The sequence below is a fragment of the Cyrtonyx montezumae genome, unplaced genomic scaffold (genome assembly GCF_038088225.1).
Source record: "Cyrtonyx montezumae isolate F1298 unplaced genomic scaffold, pur_monq_1.0 scaffold_13, whole genome shotgun sequence".
NCBI lineage: Eukaryota > Metazoa > Chordata > Aves > Galliformes > Odontophoridae > Cyrtonyx > Cyrtonyx montezumae.
Window position 1 is genome coordinate 20,170,850 of NW_027071859.1, and position 21,211 is coordinate 20,192,060.

The following is a 21,211-nucleotide window of genomic DNA, read 5'->3' on the forward strand; positions in this document are numbered from 1 at the left end:
ATATTTTTACCAGTATCTTAATCAGTCATCCATAACACTCTAGTGCAAAAAAATTGTGCATTAACATTTTGCAATATAACGTCTGATTGGGAAATGGGCAAACTGCCCTATGTATGAGATACACTGTAAGTTTCTTTGTTTTTAGCAAGATTTCAATGGTAAAGCATTTGCAGGTGTATGCAACCTCAAGGAAGGTTGTCTTCTCCTTCAAGAGAGCTTTATTTCTTCAGAATATTCCTGTTCTTGGGGAAAATCTGTGGTGCTATCACTTGTCACAGTACTCAAAGGATTTATCCAGGTGCCCAGAAGAATGCATTGAAAGGCATCCAGCCACATACAAATACGAAAGTCTGAGGCATTAAATATGACTAATTGGTGTGACTTGGCAGTCTTCCTTAAAGTGTGCCTTGAGTTGAAGCAGACGCAGCCAGGCATTTTGATCCAACTTGAGATGAAAAAATATTCCTCGTCTGATCCCCAGAAGACTGACACATTTTTACCAGATAATTTAGCTGCATGTAGGCTCACAGAAGATGTTAAAGATTACAGCAGCAAAGCCAAGAGAAGAAGGGAAACTGGTATATGGCACCAAAGGAATTACTGCTTGTCCATCAGAGGTATGGCTATGAATCAGTCATATTGGGCACTGAAGGCTATACCACTGTACAAACTGTGTTCAGAGTCGTATCAAACCTCACAGCCTTTGCCTCTGTGGGTTTTAAGTTTGTGTCATACATAGGATTTTCAAATGAAGCCTGTCCATTGCTGTTTTCATGTCCAGCATACCCATTGTACTGTACTTTTGGTCTTGTTCTGGAATAGAAGGCAAGAAATGGCTATTAGTAAACAATAAAAATAAAAATCCTACTATTACTGCAGGTTTTATGTATAAAGTTATCTATACAAGCTGCACAGCTCTGTCTAGCATAGGTACAGAGAGATCTATAAAGGACGTTACCAAGACTTAAAAAGTAAGATAAATCTGTCAGGAAATTGTTCTTAGAACATGAAGGATATAAATCCTTAATGGGCAAACCAATACTACAAAAACACAGAGACAACATAGGGATAATACAGGTATGTGTTTTCCCTGTATAAAATCTGTCAAAAGAATGACAACTTCATAGCCTGTTAGTGCCAAAACTGGCAGGCAGAAATAAAGCAATGTGCAGCAAAAGAACAAAGTACTTCAGCAACTGATAACATTTATATATATGCATTTTGTCAGTAACAACAATTATGATGGTTTTTGATGACATTTTCATTTTTAGATTGTTGTACTCTGACAATAAAAGAATCCTTCCATGCAGTGGAAACACTTATTCCAATTTTACTAAATTAAAACATTACCAATTTCCAAAGACACATAACAGTCTTTCTAAAGTATTGATTTTACTGGCAAAACTGTAATAGCATATTTACTTGATAAATTTAATTATCGCACAATCAGCACATTATAATTGTCTTTCATAGACATTTGGGATTTTACCCATACTGATCTTTACCGTATATCTAGAAAGACAATTGGACTATCTATATAAATGCACTGATATAAATCAATATAAATTGTCAGTGTAAGACTTGAATAGAGTAGATGGCAAGATGTGTGGAGAAAAATGAAAGCAAGCAGCTTCTAATTCATTCTTTCAACTGTATCTTGGGTTTTAGATTAGATAAGCACACACAGCCTGTACTGACTTAGGTGTTTTTCAGCAGTGGAAACGGCTTAGTAATTTGCTGTTATCAGCAGTTTATTACCATTCCAGAACAGGAAGTTACTGTTGGACCACTAAAATGCTATAGCAGGTCTCCTGGATACTACTAAATGTAAGTCAGTGCAAAGTCATCCAAAATAGCTTTCAGTGAGGCAGTAATAGACAGTAAATGTCCAGAAAATTGTATGCTGTTAGTGGTAGTAACCTTCAGATAAGGGTCACTAATTTTGGTTTCTCCAGTTATTTGCCACAGTATGCTTACCTCCACATGCACTTCCAGCCATAAACAGTACTAGACACCTTGGTAAAGTTTATACATGTCTGAACATCTGCGAACTGATTGGCCAAATCCTAGCTAATACTTACAGTAATTTTGACACTAGCAGACTCAAACAATTATCTTTCAGGAACCGCTCTATTTTGGATATTATTTTATCACCATGTAGAACATATCAGAACTTTAGAGATGTTCATATTTTTATGCAAAGTTCTGTTTGAACATATTAAGCCAATAATTAAATGAAAAACAAAGTCAAATTATTCAGATTTCCCAGTAAATAGAGTATAATGACACAGTAAAAGCAATAAAATACTGTATTTTGTTACTTCAAGTCTAAATTTCTCAGTGCATAAAAGTAGATGAAGAAAAATATAAAGGAGGTTCAGTATATAATTTTATATTTTCAAAAACTGAAATAGGGCAAGAAAGTCAGGGAAGGACAAAAAACAGATGCTTAGTGCTTAATTAATGTTAAACAATTTAGAAAAGAATCTCACAAGAGGGTTCTGAAAATCGAATTCTTCTACAGAATGATTCTGTTTTGGGTAGAAGATAGGGAAAATTATCACTGGAAGTATGTTGGTAATGGAAATTGACAACTTACAAATAATTTGTGTAATTTAACTTTCTTTTTTTTCCCAATATATTAATTTTAGAAGTAAGAAAACATGTTTAGAAATCTTAACATAGGAGCTTTCCTAAATGTAAATAATTCTTAATATTTTCATTTTGTTTAGAAGGACTGAGATGCTGTCTTATGTTCTGATGTACTCCCTGGTTGATAGATAAAAGGTACTGAAACTATGTAAAAACCCTCTAAGACCTCTGGTTCTAACTAGGTGTTATTAATCTGACATAAACACAGCAGAAATATATGTAAATTTTTTCCATAAGAACACTTTGAAATTCATTGATAGATTCTAAAAGAATAATTGCTACTGCATCATTATGGAAATTTCATTAAAAAAAGTCACAGACTCATACCCTTTCTTTCAGAGAGGATAAAAGAGTCCTCAATTTGCTTTATATGAGTATTGAGCTTTTTGACTTCTTGAAGATGTCTTACAATTACCTCTCCAAAAATTGTGCTTTAATGGAATCTACTTTTCTGAAGACAAAATTTAATCTCTCTTAAATATATATGCCTAATTTTAGGAAATAGAAGAGGAAACCTCTACTATTCCCACCTGACATAAAACACTTCATAGAATGACTGCAAAATATACCTATAGGTCACAGTACGGTCTTATTAAGTTTCACTTAGAGTTTTCTGCCACTTTCTAAGAGCAAAGTATCAGTAATCTTCCCTTTACATTCCATTTCTTCGCCCTATCTGAATGAATGCCTGTTATTTTGTGTTTCTGTACAAGCTTCCCTTGTTTCAGAGAAGGAGCTAGTTGAGAATGCAGGAATCAAGAAGATACCTTTAAATAACTTTGTTCTGAGGCATAATTTTTTGGAATTTTTTTTTCATCAAATACTATTTCATTTCTGGACATGTATCATTTTAACTGGAATTAACAAGTTCATGTCTTCTTGCAGAATTTTTCATCACAGATCATCTAATCATCTGAGGTATGTAGACTGTCAAGTTCATCACACGCCAAGAGTGAACTTCACTTTGTCTGTATGATTCCTTAAAATCACAAAATACTCCTGTTATCATAATAAACTGAGGTTTATGAATGTGTTGTTTAAATCAGTATTTCTGTTAAACGGCATTTTGCAGACTACAAACAATGTCCAGAAGTCAGAGAATAACTCAATACAGAAAAAAAAACCAACCAAAAAAAAAAAACCAACCAGAAATTGTCCCAGAAATCTCTAACCAACATATATATCAGCTATACATTCACTTTAAACCTAATTTGAGACAAAAGTACTAGACTATTCTATTATTTACTGATATAGAAAAGTTTCCTACAAGCTACAGACATGCCAATATTAGTACTATCTACTATTTAGCATGTACTGTTAGTCGTCTCATTATTTTTTGAAAAATAATAGCATATATTTAATTTAATAGAGCATTAAAATGAAAGAAGAAAAAGTGATCTGTGATTTCAAGCTGACATTCCAACAAAACAAGATTTGTAGGTTTTTGCCTCTTGATACAGTGACTCATTTGTCTAATTCACCATTAAGAACTTCTCTGCATTGAATCCCTTTGGTGGAATGCTTAGAAATGTTTGCCTTTCTAGAACACAGATGTTCTTTAAAGCTTTAGTGTTTCATTCTCTAGTTACTTATGCTTATCAAAATTAAGACAAACAGTACATTAAGATTCCAAATAAATAACATTTACAATACCTGTGTTTGTAGAGGTAAAATGCAAACCCTGATAATATTAGAGCAAAGAAAGGTACCAGGATGGCAGCTGCAACAGAACTACTGTTTGTACCATAATAGTGATTTGAAAGGTCTGTGTCTGCACTCAAGGGACCTGAAAAGAAGCAAAAAGGGCAGAATAAAATTCATAGTTTTTCAATCCCAATTTTTTTTTAATTCAAAATGAGTGAAAACGAAGACTTCATAAAATCATTCTATTTAAAAACATTCAGTGTATAACATGCAGTATCATGCATTTATCTTGTTAATACCACTGAGTTATGTATCATTAAAAATTATGAAAATGATTTGCAAAGAGTATTCAGCAGATAGTACTTGATTCAATTTCATATCATACTCGTAAACTACACCTATCAGAAACTAAATAAAACTAAGCCCTACACCTTCTACAACAAATGATTTATATTCTATAGCTGCATCCTTAATATTATCTTACAAGTAACTAGCTATTAGTGACTACACAAATATGGAAAAGGATGGGAGAACTGAATTAACTGCACTAAATCACATCAGTTCTAGTTTCATCAGTGCTCAAGCACCTGTGTACATGTCCTGGCTGTATCACAGTTTCCTTCAAGAGGTGAGACATGAGGTTTAGAGCAGCCAGCAGCAGCTTTTGCACTGGTATAAAATTCATGTGCAGAGAATGCAAAGGCAGTTACCTGTACATGACCTCTCTTATTGTGGACAAGAACTCCTGCAGTCGGAGCATAACAACTCTAGGCAGATGTATAGACTTGGAGAAGAGTGTCTGGAAAGCTATATAGCAGAAAAGTACCTGGGGGGGCTGGTTGCTAGCCAGCTGAACATAAGCTTTCACCGTGCCCAGTTGACCAAGAAAGATGATGGCATCAGAAAAAGCATGGCCAGTCAGACCAAGCAAGGGACTGTCCCTCTGTACTCAGCACTGGTGAGACTATGCCTCAAGTACTGTGCTCAGTTTTAGGTCCCTCACTACAAGAAGGATAATGAGGTGCTCAAGCATGTACAGAGAAGAGCAACAAAGCTGGTAAAAGGACAAAAAACATAACATATGAAGGAGCAGCTGAGGAAACTGAAGCTGTTTTGTCTGGAGAAGAGGACGAGTGGAGACCTCATTGCTCTCTGCAACTACCTAAAGGGGTTAGTTTTCAGTTTTCAGGATATTCCAGGAATGAGCATGTCTACTGAGCCTGGTCTTTCTCTAGAATCATGTGATATGGAATTCTTCAGTGTTTGCTCTTTCACACTTAATCAAGTACTTCTCAGCAAATGCTGCTCTTTGAAGTATGCATGTAGGTGACAAATCTTATGTTACATTTTATAGGCATCAGTGCCTGCAGAGTTTGTTGTCACCATTCTGAAAGGTCGGACTGCCAGGGGCTAGCAATCTCCCCAAGCTAGGGCCACAGCCACAGACACCAATGGTAATGTAGAAAATGGCAAAATGGCATTTAATAAGGCACAACAGTTCTTTATATACATATATCTATCATTGTCTACACCCCCTAAGCACGTGTCATTCATCAATCGCAGAGCAGGGGAGGGCCTATCGCATCACATCCCAATATCCCAGCCACGCCTACTACAACAAGAGTTTATGCATAGCTCTGGTTTAGTGTAAAGGCAGAAAGTAATTTGAAATATGTTAAGTCTTCAGCTTGAGGACATATGAGATCATTACCTGAGGAGAATATTCATGAACATAACAAAAAAAAAAAGTTATTAATGAATTTGATAGTATATGAACAGATGTTCTTACCAATGTTGGTCTGAAATCTACTGTGTCCTAAAAAAACCCTATGAAACTAAGTTTTTCAGTGGAGAATATGCAACCTATAGATATTCAGGGTCTAGTAAATCATCGGATAAAGAAATCTAAGTATATAAATATTTAAAAGATAGTTCCTGCATTTTTAAAAACCTCACTTCTGAGATGTCAAAGCTGGAATAAAGAAGTTCTCAGCCTAAAGAGTGCAAGTATAAAAATAACACTTCAGCTCCTTACTAGCCTTTGGAATACACAAACTGAGCTTTCATACTACAACTCTCAAGGCTGATATTTTTCTTTTATCATAGAACACAGCTATCAGAAAATACTGTAACTGCCGAATTGTCATTCTGCTTCTTCCTTTCTCCCCATGTGTTACTGATTTCACTGCTAAAGTAAATGGATCTAAACTTTTCTTTGGTAACTACATCATAGAAGAAGAAGAGATGGGTATTAGTTGTAGGTGATTCCTCCCTACAGGGAACTGAACATCCAGTTTGCTGAGCAGACCCTCTTAGAGAAGTCTGCTGTCACCCTGGGACTCAGGTGAGGGATTTCACCAGGAAACTACCTAGCCTGGTGTGGCCTACAGACCATGGTTTACTTTGGTAAACCTCTTACTGTTTTTCTATGTAGGGAGAGATGAAGCAACTATCAAGGGAGAGATGAAGCAACTATCAAGGGAGAGATGAAGCAACTATCAAGGGCCAAGGGCTATCAAAAGGAACATCAGGTCCTTGGGATGATGGCTGAAGGATTTGCATACAAAAATCATCTTTTCTTCTCTGTCTCTTGTATTGGGTTAACAATGTGGAAAAAAAATCAGAGCTTCTTATTTTTAAATAATTGGATTTGTGGCTGATGCTGTCACCAAAAGTTTGGTACTTCTGAACACCAAATGGCCTATAAGGCACCAAGTTTGTGGGCATGAGATGGGGTTCGCCTTTTTCAAAGGGAGAGAAGAGTCCTTGGGAAAAGCTAATGGGGCCCATTGGGAGGGCTTTAAACAAGGTCTAAAGGAGCACGAGGGAAATAGTGAGCCTTCCCATGATAAGGTGTGTGATGGCATAGCTAGATCAGAAGAACAGGGTGCTAGCAGTGGCCTTGAAGAAACTGTTGCCTTAAGAGGTGCTGGTAACACTACAGCACATATGAAATCCTACGATAATGAGACAGTGAATTCTGAGGCAATAGTAGAAGGCAATGGGAAAAATCAAGGGAACTACTTAAAAGGAATTACGGAGATATTCTTTAAAGAAGTGACAAGTCCAGCTGCTCAGATGAAATGCCTCTACACGAATGCATGAAGCTTGGGAAACAAACATGGAAGCTACTGTACTACTAGGAAACCACAATACAGTTTTCACTGAAACCTGGTGGTGTGATAACCACAAATGGAGTGTGGCTATTGACAGCTTCAAGCTGTTCAGAAGGGACAGGCAAGGAAGGAAGGGAGGGGCTGTTGCTATCTACATCAGGAAAGGAACAGAATGTGGAGAGACTAAAAATAGTCTTGAGCATGGCTGACAGAGATCCAGGCAGTAAACAGAGACTTATGACTGGTGTCTACTACAAAGAGGCCTTCTACTTCCAGCTACAGGAGGCATCACAATTGCAAGTACTTGTCCTGCTGGGGGATTTCAACCACTTCAACAACTGCTGGAAAAGTAGCATGGTGAGCTGTAGGCAATTCAGGAGGCTCCTGGAATGCATTGAGGACAACTTCCTGAGTCAAGTAATAAACAGCTCCACCTGGAGGAATGCAATACTGGATCTGTTGCTCACCAATGCAAATGAACCTCACTACAAGAAGGACATTGAGGCCCTGGAGCGTGTTCAGAGAAGGGCAACAAAACTGGTGAGGGGCCTGGAGCACAAGTCTTATGAGGAGCGGCTGAGGGAGCTGGGATTGTTTAGTCTGGAGAAGAGGAGGCTAAGAGGAGACCTTATTGCACTCTACCACTTCCTGAAGGGGGGTTGTGGTGAGGAGGGGGTAGGCCTCTTCTCCCTGATAAGTAATGACAGGACGAGAGGGAATGGCCACAAGTTGCGCCAGGGAAGATTTAGATTAGACCTCAGGAAGCATTTCTTTTCTGAAAGAGTGGTCAGGCACTGGAATGGCCTGCCTAGGGAGGTGGTTGAGGCACCATCCCTAGCGCTGTTCAAGAAGCGTTTAGATGAGGTGCTAAAGGACTTAATTTAGTAGTTGGGTAGAGATAGTGATAGGAGGATGGTTGGACTAGATGATCTTATAGGTCCTTTCCAACCTTATGAACTTATGAACTTATGAACTTATGAACTGATTGGGGACATCAGGACTGGAGGCTGCCTGTGCTGTACTCACCATGTTATGGTTGAGTTAATGCTCCAAAAGGATACGGGGCAGGCAAAAAGTAAAATTAGGACACTAAATTTTAAGGAAAGCTAGTTTCTTGATCTTTGGGGAGTTAGTCAACAAAATACAATGAGAAACTGTCCTCATGCGTAAGGGGACAGAGCACAAGTGGAGATCTTTAAGGAGGCTATCCTCAGAGCACAAGAGCTCTCCATCTCCAGGTGTAGAAAGCCAGGAAAGAAATGCAAGAGACTGGCATAGCTGAACCAGGACCTGCTTGTCAAACTGAAGAGCAAGAATAAAATGTACAGGCAGTAGAATCAGGGACAGGTACCATGGGTAGACTATAAGGAAGCTACTAGACCGTTTATGGATGGGGTCAGGAAAGCTAAGGTCCAGATTGAACTAAACTTGGCAATGGATGTCCAGTTTCCTCAACCAGAAAAGAATGGTCCAGGAGGGCATAATCTGCTAGTGAGTGACACAGGCATGTTGGTAACAACAAATAAGGAGAAGGCTGTTACTTAAAAAAATTTCACATCAGTCTTTCCTGATAACTGCTCATCACACAGCCCTCAAACATTTGGTTTGGTAGGAGGGCTTTGGGAAAGCAATGTCCCTCCCTCTGTAAATGAAGATCAGGTACGTGACCGCTTGAGAATCCTGAACATCCACAAGTCTATGGGTACCACTGAAATGCATCTCAGAGTCCTCAGGGAATTATCTGATGAAGGAAACTAATGTCCTGGCAGACTTACTTCTGTGCTAGGAAAGATCATGGAGAAGATCATCCTGGAAGATATGTCCAGGAACATGGAAGACAGGGAAGTGATATGGGAGAACAAATATGGCTTCACCAAAGGAAAATCCTGCTTGACCAACCCAGTGGCCTTTTATGATAGTGTCATTGCATCAATGGACATAGGAAGAGCAACTGATATCATCCATCTTGTCTTCAGTAAGGCCTTTGACACAGTACTTCACCACATCCACCTCTCCAAACTGGAAATATATGAACAGTCCACTTTTACAATCCAATGGATGAAGAACAGGCTCCAGGATCAAGTCCAGAGACCAGAGTTCAGTGGCTCAATGGAGATCAGTGTCCTCGGTACAGGAGAGACATGGACTTGTTGGAGTGCATCTAGAGGAGGTCCACAAAAATAATCCAAGGGATGGAACACCTTTCCTACAAGTACAGGCTGAGAGAGCTGGTGCTCTTAAGCCTGGAGAAGAGAAGGCTCCTGATAGCAGCCTTTCAGTATTTAAAGGAAGCCACAGGAAAGAAGGTGAGAGAGTCTTTAGCAGGGTCTGTGATGATAGAACTAGAGGAAATGGTTTCAGACTTAAAGATGGTAGATTTAGGTTAGATATAAGGAAAAAGTATTTTACAGCAAGGATTGTGAGACACTGGAACAGGATCCCTAATGATGTGATGGATGCCTTGTCCCTGGGGACTTTCAAGTTTAGGCCGCATCAGGCCTTGGGCTACCTGATCTAACTGTAGTATCCTTGCTCATTGCAGGGGAGTTGGACTAGGTGACCTTTAAATGTCCCTTCCTCCTCTAAGGGTTCTATGATTCTAACTGGAGAAGCAGGGATCTTGTTTCTGGCCTGGCTCAAGAAAAAGTAAAAGCAAAAGAAAGTGAACAAACCATAGCCCCAATGTTTAGAGATATCAAAGGCTTTTCAACAGGATATATGCTTGAATAAATCTTTATGCTCTACTTTAATAGTATGATTGCTAAAATCAGAAAGAAAAAACAGTTTAGATATAATGACATCGACTACACAAAAGCACAGGCAGACAGTCTGTGCCACATAAGAGTTTACTCTGAAGCCTGATATAGTATTCACCTTCAACAACTGGCAGTTCTTAGGCTAAGAATATGAAGAATAAGATCTTCTCTCCTTGTGATTACAACACACTGCATGGTCAAGATGAGCATATCCTTAGGGTAACTGATTTTGCAACAGTAAAATAGAGTGAAGAAATAGCAGGGAGTTTTGGTAGAATGAAGAACAACGGGCACTGCACCATTAGTAGAACTGAGATAATCTGTAAAATGTTGATTCGTGCTGGACTAGATATGTTAGCTAGACTGCCTATTCCTGCTAGCCAGATACTTTGCTGTATTGTGAATTGTGTATATCCTGTTCAAGGATGAAGAAATGCAGATGTCCAGGGCTAGTGTTTCCCCAAAATATTTCATGAATAAATATTTATTAGTAAATGCTATATTAGTTTTCATGAAAAAAAACAAACAAAAAAACAGTAACTAGTTTTTCATCAGCTCTCGGAGCACATGAATCCACATGTGCAATATTTAGCTCAGTCATTAATTTCATATTTTTTATAGTGAAGTGGAATTATACCTAAATAAATACATATTATGAAATAAGCATTCTGCTGATGAAAATGTTAAAATCACTATTAATTCTGTCTTTTCAATTTCCTTTATGATTCTGATTGCATTTTATATATTGGAGAAGAAAAAAAGCTCTGCATTGTGTAAAACTTATGCTACTTTCAAAAAAACCTTCCCAGAAAAGGGAACAGTTGTAACTGATTCTCTTCAGGAATATCGTGTAATCATCGTATTTCTTAGCTGTGCTATAAAAGATTAACTTAGAGAGTTAACTTAGTATTTGAACTGTAAATTTCAAATACGTATATTTCATTATAATTATAATACAATAGCAATGACATGAAATAAACATGCTTACTATAGCTAGAAAGTTGACAGTCATTTGTTGAATTCACTCTTGCAAGACTTCCAAATATTATAAACAATAGGACTACAAATGCATTTACCTTGTCTTTGGAGCATAAATTTTCCAAAGTCTTTTCCATGTATGTCACCTTGATAAGTAAAAACACCTCTTTCAAGCCCTGATGACACCTACCATACACAGAAAAAAAAAAAGGAAAAGAAAAAAATTGGAAAGAAATAAGGATATATAGCCATTTTTTTCTGATTTAGATATTCAGAGTTGTTACATATTTTTTCCCCTTAAAATGTTAATGAATTTGTTTATAGAACATTTATCATTTTAATTATGCATTGGTATTAACATTTATAAAAAAACATGGAATGACTTTAAAGTATTTGATATAAACTTTGGGTTTTAAATTTGTTTAATTTTTATTTATATAATTGATTAAGTATACAGATAAGTTCACTGAATTTTCTGTCCATTTAAAAATATTTTATATAGATGCATCAGAAAGCACAAAGAAGTGCAGAGGAAAATAACTCTTTTTCTTCGAGATTAAATGCCAACTCTTAGAATCAACATTTGATAAATGGTTAGCCAACAAAAAATCCTGTAGGTGCACATTCGAAGCTGAACTGGAGTCTGTTAAGATACTACATCTGCACCCTTCCCTTTATACTGAAACAGTATTGTATAAATAGCTTACCAGAGACTGATTGAACATGTGTCAGAACTACACTGCATCTCAATGTGGGAAAACATTTGCAATATCAAATGCAATATGGCTCATCCTCACTTTCTGTGAAGCACTTGCTGTTGTGCGTCCAGTCTTAAATCAAGAATTCTTTTGAATTTACATTTTTATGACAGTGAACTGTTTCACAAAGTATAATTTTTCTACAGGTAAAATTCTCGCTCATATGTAACTAAACAAGGCAAAATCATAGCAAAATGTACTGAATCACTCCACTCTCAATTTAATAAACTAAAAATTCTAATGGAAGTGTGGAAGTTAAAAGTTCATACACATACTTTGGAAAGTAAACATATTATGATCTCTACATTGATATCTAGAGTGCTATGTTCAGTATTTATCATATAAAAAGATAAAGTTACATTAATTACTTAATATTAAGCTCAGCAAGGTTTATCCATGGTAGTCTGGTTACTTACATAACCATCTAGAGCCCAGTTGTCATTTTCAAATTTGTTTATGAAAATATCATTAGCTCCTTTAATCTGAAAAATTTTCAATAGCAAGTGGGCTTCCTCCTTCTTGTAGACACCTGTGAATATAAAGGAGGTATTATATGCCTTTGAAACAATTTTTGAACCAGGTTGTTCAAATTTGTTTTCAATGCCAACTACACTGCTTTGGAAGTGCAATATTTTGTGGAAATCATTCTGTATTAACACAATTTTATAATTTGTAAAACAGGAAGAGTATACAGTGCTCTAATAAGAGGATCTTATTTTAATGATCTTTACCTACATCATATTTGATAACAGGATGCAAAGATGTTTGTGCACTCTTTGATATTATAGATAAATGGTCAAGAGTATCTTTCTTTTCATGCAGTTCAATAATTATTAAAATATTATGGTTTTGCTTCACTCGTGTATAGGAGAAAATAAAACAAAACTGGATGGGGAAAAAAAAAAGTACTGCTTTTTTGTTTGACTGTTTGTAATATTGCATTCTGAACCTACCTGATAGTTTGAGTTGTAGGCTGGATCCATCAGTGAATGTGGCATTCACTTTGCTGCTTGTAGTATTGAACCAATCAACAGTAAGAGTAGCAGGCTGTCTTTTTCCTAGATATTCATAAAATCCTTTCCACAGTGAATTAACAAAAAACACATCTGAAGGAACTGAGACAGACAAAAACAAAACAAAGCAAAAAACCAAAACAAAGAACAAAACAAAACAAAATAAACAACAGAGAGAAAGCAAACAAACAGAACAGTAAATTACAACAAAGCAACAGTTTTTCTATCCATAACTATGCTCTTCAATTTTCTCTGTTACAGAATCAATCTGCTATTCTAAGGAGGTATTACAGTAACAAGTTTACAACCTTAAAGACAATGAATTTAATGACCTTTCCACATGATTTCCTGCACTATATTATACTCATTCACTACAATATATGTTCTTCAATAACATCACACTTAATAGCTTGCCTGCTTCTGTGCATGTCCCCAAGACTATGAAAAATAATGGACTCTTCCCCTACAAACCCTGCTTTTAGTATATCACGAAAAAAGAGGAATCATCCTCAAGGAAGGGGATACTCTTAGGCCATCCTGCTTGTTTCATGAACAATGCAACACTGTGGTTACTACTCAGCTGTTTTCACTGAATTCCAGATACGGTTTACCACAAGTGTCTATTCTTTTTTAAACTTCACATATTTTCTCCACACATTTTTTTTTTCTTCATGGATCTCAGTCCTTAAAAAACATGTGTTTCCTGCAAATGGTCTTTCAGACTTATTTTCCTAAATATTTGTCATTGCATAGCCACAAGAGTGGCTCACAGTGATTTTGAATCCCAACATTTTAAAAATGTATGTCTTTTATTCGTTATCAATTAAAAATGTGTCAGAATTTATTCCTGTGGACGTGAATGTTGAGTATTGCTGACATGAAAATGTTAGCAGCTTTGATAGTTAATACATAAGACTTTGTTACAAAGGAGCTGACACCATGCTTCTATTGTCACATTCAAAATCTTCAATTTTTGGCATCTCTGAACACTGTAACTGCCAATAACAGCTGTTTATGTGCACCCCGTGGAGACTGTTGGTGAATCAGAGTAGCTTTGACCCCATTCTGTCCAGCTCCTGCAATGTCTGTGCCTTACACACACACTACAGAAATGCAGATTAGAAAAATGAAATGGGTTTTATTATACAAACACTGAATCAACTATGGATTCTTCTCTGAATGTGATAAATGGGAAAATCCATGCCTACTACTTAAAACAGCTTCCTAACAAGTTTAGCAAACACTGCTCAAAACACTTAGAACCATGGGAACAACATACAGTATTTTAGATCTTAAACTTCACATGTGTATTGAGAGAATTAGATATTTAGAACTTGTATTTCGTTACATTTTTCTGTTAAAATATTACTATTTCATAAAAAGAATGAACTCTGTTAAAATAGCAATTTAATAAGCAATAAAAACATAATTTTTATTCAAATATTGAAAAATGGAAATAAGAAAATTAATCTATTGTGTTACGAAAATTTTAGTAGAGAAATATTAGCTTAAAACCATTATGAATACAAATAGCTGCAGAATTCTACCAAAACACAGAAAAAAAAACCCTAAAGAAAGTGTTCCAAGTATATGTTTTATACTGAATAAAATTCATAATTTTAAAATAGTGCCGACTTGTTTTAAAAAAAATAGCATAAAACTTTTACTTAATAATTATCACTATTTCTTAGTCAATTTCAATTCTTTGCTTACCATTGTTGGAATGTTCAATAGTAATAGTCAATATTTTTTACAAAAATATTTAAAAAATATCACTTATTTACTAAAACAGGTCACAAATAATAGGATGTGGTGCAACACTGATGCTCTGTATTGTGAATGCATTTGATTTGGTATATTCAAAACTTGTGTGGTAGCTGACTGATGGATAACTTAGCTGCTCAGTGAGGTGAATTATCCAATAAATGAAAATTGTTTATTAATTATAATGAATCCAGACTATGGCTTGAATTACTTCAAATCTATAGAAGTGATGTACTTGGAAAGAACTCATTTCAGGTTTCACCTGACACTCTTAATATTAATATCACTGTGAAGGTTAATTATTAGCAGAAGTACCTTTTTATCTCTTCAGATTTACAGAGTCCTTCTGTGAATTGCTGTGACTGTTAAGTGTTCATCTTGTTTTCCCTACAGTTTACTAAAATTCAGAATTTAGAGTTGCAAGCTCATTTATTTGGTGAGAAAAAATCAGCTCATAGTTAAATCAGTGAAAAGGTCACTCATTTTCTGAAAATGATCGAAAGATCTACATAAAGGTTCTACCAGATGTATTTCTATTTTGTCACTGGCAGGAGAACAGAATTTACTGTGCAAATGTTCCTATAGTTCACACAGCTCAGGAAACCCTGGCATAGAGTACGTATTGAATTAGAATTTCAATGAAAACAAGGCCAAGAAAATCTCTAAAACTGATTTATTTATTTTTTGCCAGTTTCTTACAGTGTAAAAGACTGAACTTTTTACTCAGCCCCTAAAATTATAGTCTGTGCTCTTTATAAGGCTCTCAATTATAGCAATCTCTCTGATATAAAACTCATTCAAATGTCCATCTTGTTTATATACAGTTTATCTTTCTGATTTGACATTTTATTTGTGTATGTGGTAAACAAAATTGGTATTCTTGAAATTATAAAAATGTTGTTTGGGAAAGAACTTGATAGAGTAGGTTTAACATGGTACTTTGGTTATTATGAATGACCTCAACATTTATATGCCTTTTGAAATGGGATATAAAATACCTAATTTAAATATTGGAAGTAGTTTTTATAACCATAACAATCTAGGGTATGAATCAATTTATTTTAGATCTAAAACTCTTCTTGCATACAAACCTGGAGTTTTAGTTATTGTTTCATTAACTTCTCTCACTCCTTTACCTACAAGTAAAAAGACAAATTATCATTTTCATGAACATATTTTTTTTTAATAGAATGTTAAAACAATGCCTGACTGATGTAATTATCCCCTATCCAATAAAGTTATATTTAAAACAGAAGTAACTGAAGTCTTGAATACTTAACATGTTCAAACCTATCCACTTAAACAAAAGTCATCAGAAAATAATTTAGGAAAGCAACATTTTTACTGTGGAAAGTTGTCTTTTATATAATTATTTTATACACTTAAGCCTATAATTTTATATCAGCCTCTGCTATAAAAGAGAGCCTTATATAGGGGACAAATGTTATATGTAATTATGCATAATATTATGCTAAATGTAACAAAAACTGTGTTAATAAGGTTTGCTACAGATCAGCAAAAAACAGCTGCATTAAGATGACAGGATCAGATAACATGGGAAAGAATCACAAGAGGTATCATTTTCTAAACTTCTGGTGTTCTCAGCAGTTATCTCCATTGATTTCAGCTAAAGCTGTGGCTTCATATAGTTAGACACCTAAAAATCACTGTCTGATAGTAGTTTCTGTCTTACATAATATTTGATTTTTTTCTTTTCTTTAGGAGCAGAAATAATCTGATTAGACTGCTTAAGTGATAAAATGACAAAAATTGTGGAGTGCACAAAGCGAATTTTATCCATAAATTGCGTGCCAGTAAAAATCAACTAAAAGCATACAATAACTTTTATCTCAATTATTTATTAATTAATGTATTAATTACGCATTGCCCATGAAAAATCATCCTTTACACATACGGAGTAAGAATATTTTTATCTTCAGATTACACTTCTCGAGTTTCAACAAAGATCTTTAAAAAGAGATAGAATTATAACTTCAAATCTGTTTTGAGTTCTTTGACACATAACTAAACAGTGTTGCAAATGTCTTTCCCATGGCACCTGATTACCTTTTTTTGGCTTGTGATACAAAAATTAACTTTTTAGGTTTGCTGGATTAGGTATTTAGCCATGTTTATTCACATGTAGAGGCCAAATTTAGCCCTCACAATTACATACTCAGAGTTATTCTAAGAAAACAGTGGCAAATTTACATGGATATAAATAAAAGTGGAATCAGGTTCAAACATTTTATTTAGTTATTAGTTTCCTGTTCGTTTTTATTATGGATGTTTTTCTTAGACAAAAAGCATTCCTGAACGAATCTAAAATACAACTGCTGTGTAACATCTTTTTTCTTACTTCCAGAAAACCATATATTAAACACTGAAGACATTGAAATACTCTTTAAAACTGTGCCACAGACATCAGGAGAAATACAGTTATGAGTAATACTACATATTGTGTTGGTTTTTGTTGTAGTTCTTGTTTGCTGTTACAAAGTAAAACCATGTATGTGTCCATACATATATACACATATACACATACCCCTATGGTTTTTTTGTTTTTTTTTTTTGATGAGTTGTAGATGCTGTGTTTACTGTGACTTTTAAAATGGTTTCTTTCATGAAATAAAAAGCTAATATGTCATATGCATTTTTAAATAGTAATTGGGAAAATTCAGGCCTAGTATATAGATGGCAAATGTTGGGGAAAATGAAATCCAACCATGTAGGGCACAACATATCACTCAATAATGACTTACTTTTACAAATAGGTGACTTTCCTGTCCATTTCATATCTGGCTTACATGTCCGATGCTCTGATCCACCAGCAAGAAAAAATCCTGGCTGACAGGTATACACCAAAGTATACCCTAAAGTAGGAAGATCTATTGCTTTCACATCTACATGTGCCGGTGTCTCTGGTTGCCTGCATGCATGAGCTGGAAAGGGTTTGTAAGAGTTAGAAAATGATGGCAAACAGCATCCACAGGATTAGCCTACTTGATTTAAAACAAATGCATGCCAACGTATTCCCTGTCATTAGGTAAAGTCTGTACACCTTTTAGAAACATCAACAGCTTTTATTTGTAACAGTAATACTCTGAAGTGTATGGCTTGTGGGAAGATGAAAATGATATTTTTGAGCAGTATGCCAAATCATGATAGCAAGACTGGAAATAATTAAAGTGAGGTGAAACACAAGCAACTTCAATTCCTTTGAACACTGCTATACTGACACAGACTCAGGTATTACTTCCATTTTTATGAACTTCAATTCAGAGTTGTTACTGTGATTAATTTATTATAAATATCAAATGAAATATAGTTTCCCTTTGTCTGTTGTACATGGTATTGATTTATAAACATCAAAAGTTAATTTGAAATGGGAAAAGAATATAAGGTCATTCTAATGAATATCTTTTAATCTTGATCAGTTTATTTTAATACAATATTTATTAGATATCCACATAATTATAATTACAATACCTATTAGATGTAGTGCTATAATTACACTAACTGTTTACATGCATAGCCCAGAAAAACTGAATTTTAGTAAGCTTCTAGCTTATGACTCAGGAAATCTAGCAAAAAAAAGTAAGTTTCCATTCTCTATTAATCCAGTACACATATACACACAAAGATTAAAGATTAACTTAACTAACGCAGCAGGTTAATCAGAACAAGCATTTTTTTAATAACAATTAAATAATTGTATATTCTGTATTCAAAAATAAAACAATATCTGAAAAATCTTACTTAAAAGTAATATCCTAAATACATATTTGTTCTAAGAACAAGAAGCAAAAACAAAAACAAAACAAAACAAACTGTTAAATAAAAATGACTTTTTTTTGTACCATACCATTTACTACAAATTAATCTGTAACTCTTTCTAAAATTGCACAGAGTACTAACTCGTTAGATAAAAAACTGCACTTACGAATACATTCTGACTGTATGCCACTCCAAGTTAAGTTAGCAAGACAAGAGCGAGTTGTAGATCCCTGAATATGATAACCTTTTCTGCATCTGAAAAAGACTGTACTTCCAACCTAAGGATCAAAATAAAATGTCAGATGAAAGAAGTAGCCATTAAGTAGCCATTAGATATCAAGACAGTGATAGCTAGTAAATGGATATTTATTTTTCAAAAGTGTCCTCTATTTACCATTTTTAAGGTTTAAAAAAATAATGTGAAAAGTTTGAACAAGAACTTTATTTGAAAGCATTAAGTAGAAGAATAATGAAAAGGCTCTTCTCATGGAGAAGAATGACATACGTTTCCAAATATGTATCTGGTTGTTGTACATCATTGTGTATATTTGAACAGAACAGTCTACTTTAAAGGTTTCTCACTGTGTTACTTCATCAAAAATATTTGAAGGGTAATAAGAAAAAACTGTAAGCCGTTTCATCCCTAACTAAATTTCAGAAAATTCCAGGCCACAATTCCTTACACTGGATTTATTACTATAAAATACCTGTTTTACCTGAGATGTTCAACCAGCAGAGTAATGTTATGGAAAGATTTTTTATAGTAAACTGTGACATTTTCTTCCCAGAAGAAAGTGTAAAACAACTGAGAAAGCTCTCTGTAGACTAGAGCTGACATAAGTGTGAAATCTGGATAAAAATAAATGATGAAGGAAGACCGATTGTAACATAAGAAAGAGATTGTGTGGAAAGTTCTAGTAAATCTTATTTGATGGTATTGATGGTATTGACGAAAGTAACCAGAATATAACTCTAGGATATTTGAGGAAGTGGGTCTTACTAGTTGGCCATTGTTTTGGTTTTACATAAACTACCTTAGCAGTACAGATCAGATGAAATAAAGTTACTACTATCTGCAATTATATAATTCATTAATAAAGTAACATCACATGGAAAAATGAAAGTAAGTTGCAAATGAGCAATAACCAGTGCATACTGATAAACCAGTTTGTAGGTATAAAAATGCTGATAGCTCTACAACGTGAAATTCTTTGAAGGACTTTTTTAATATATATGTGCAATGGATGTTAAAAATAGGCAGGATCTTCAAAAGAAGTGGCTATCTAAGTTAAATATACAATCAGTTACCTAAAACAGATTATTATGATAGATGTTCAGCAAATACAGCTCCAGATCTTCCTGAAGTGGCCTGGGAAATCAACTGGTATTTTTAAAGGTCAAACTGATATGGTTTTGCAGGCCATTTGTAACTATTTTTAAACAGATTTATCTTTGTGTCTTGACAAGGACACACAGCATGTCAAGCAGAAACCAGAAGAGAGTGCAGCTAGTCTTGACTGCCATTCTGGCTATTGTGAAATTGCCAATTATGATACAATAAGTAATGATGAATTGCAAATATTTTCTCGCTGATCCAAAAGATGAAGGAAAAGCTTAAGGTGTAGGTGCAAGGTACTTATGGAATTCTTTTTTATTTTTACTGAGAAAAAAAAGTAAGAACAAAAGCACTCTACTATTTTTATAACATTTGATGAAAAAAAAACCCAAATCCACACATTGCAACAGTCACAGGGCAGTGAAGCAAATATGGTAAAAAATGAAATGGCACAAAATGAACAGGGCAGTACAAGTGATAGTAGATTGGGGAAAAACAACAAAAACAATAAAAGTCAGCTGTCTGTCATCAAATCCTTAAGTAATCATGAAAGGCTGTTAGAAGTTAATTTATGAAAGCTTAGCTAAGCCATACAAATTGTCATACTTACATATGCAAAAAAAAAAAAAAATCTACTTCAATAGTTTTAGAGAATTCTCCATCTTTTTGTACCAGACAGTGATCTCACCAAAGTACTGTCTTTATTTACAACTTTAACATAGAATTATTATTTGAGTTTGAGTGAAAGAAAATACTTGAGAATGACTAAGTCCAGTACAAATATAAATCTCAGTGCCTCCAGAAATGAACAAAAGTAGTCAACTGAAATTAGGACGTAAACTATCTCGTGTATCAAATGTCAGAAAACCTGTAAGGCAGGTAAAGGTGGGAGAGAAAAATAAAAATGAAAAAAAAAGATCATATTAGGTACAATGATTACAGTTGTTTTTGAAAAAATGTTTGGACAGGCACAAGGGCAAGATGAGACAACTGCACCTATTACTTGAAGAATCAACCTGGAGGTGAGAGCAAAACATGGCTAGGGAAGAAGTGTCTGGGCTCTTCCTTCAGTTGAGAGCACAAATTCAGATTCAAGTCACAAATATTTATACCTCAAGAACCTACTGACATAAAGTTAATTGATGTATGTAGTTTGTTCTGGAAGTAATGCTTTCCACTATTTGATGGAGCAAATTCTCAGCTACAAAATGATCTTTTTCAACAGCTATCACCATTAGTTATGCATTTTCGTCAGCAACAAACAAGAGTTTGCATGCCATGCTCGTAAAAATCTGCACCTGTGGAGGTGATCCACTCTTTCAGAGCTGTTGTGACAGTGTAATTGCTAAAAAACTAGTGTAAGACATGACAAAGTCATGTTGTGAGAGTAAGGTTGCCTTCTTTTGGCTGACTCTTT

The 21,211-nt window shown here is 34.9% G+C and overlaps 1 protein-coding gene across 1 annotated transcript in view; it reads right to left on the reverse strand.

Annotated features, from left to right (window-relative positions):
* Window positions 1-398: 398 nt before the first annotated feature.
* CSMD1 (CUB and Sushi multiple domains 1) overlaps window positions 399-21,211 on the reverse strand; it is a 966,006-nt gene continuing 945,193 nt past the window's right edge. The window contains exons 63-70 of the mRNA XM_065730794.1: window positions 18,625-18,736; window positions 17,444-17,623; window positions 15,773-15,817; window positions 12,858-13,019; window positions 12,321-12,433; window positions 11,245-11,332; window positions 4,306-4,438; window positions 399-813 (exon numbers count right to left, since the gene is read on the reverse strand). Of these exons, the coding sequence (XP_065586866.1) occupies window positions 654-813; window positions 4,306-4,438; window positions 11,245-11,332; window positions 12,321-12,433; window positions 12,858-13,019; window positions 15,773-15,817; window positions 17,444-17,623; window positions 18,625-18,736 (993 nt within the window). The 3' untranslated portion in view covers window positions 399-653. The remainder of the gene's footprint in view (window positions 814-4,305; window positions 4,439-11,244; window positions 11,333-12,320; window positions 12,434-12,857; window positions 13,020-15,772; window positions 15,818-17,443; window positions 17,624-18,624; window positions 18,737-21,211) is intronic.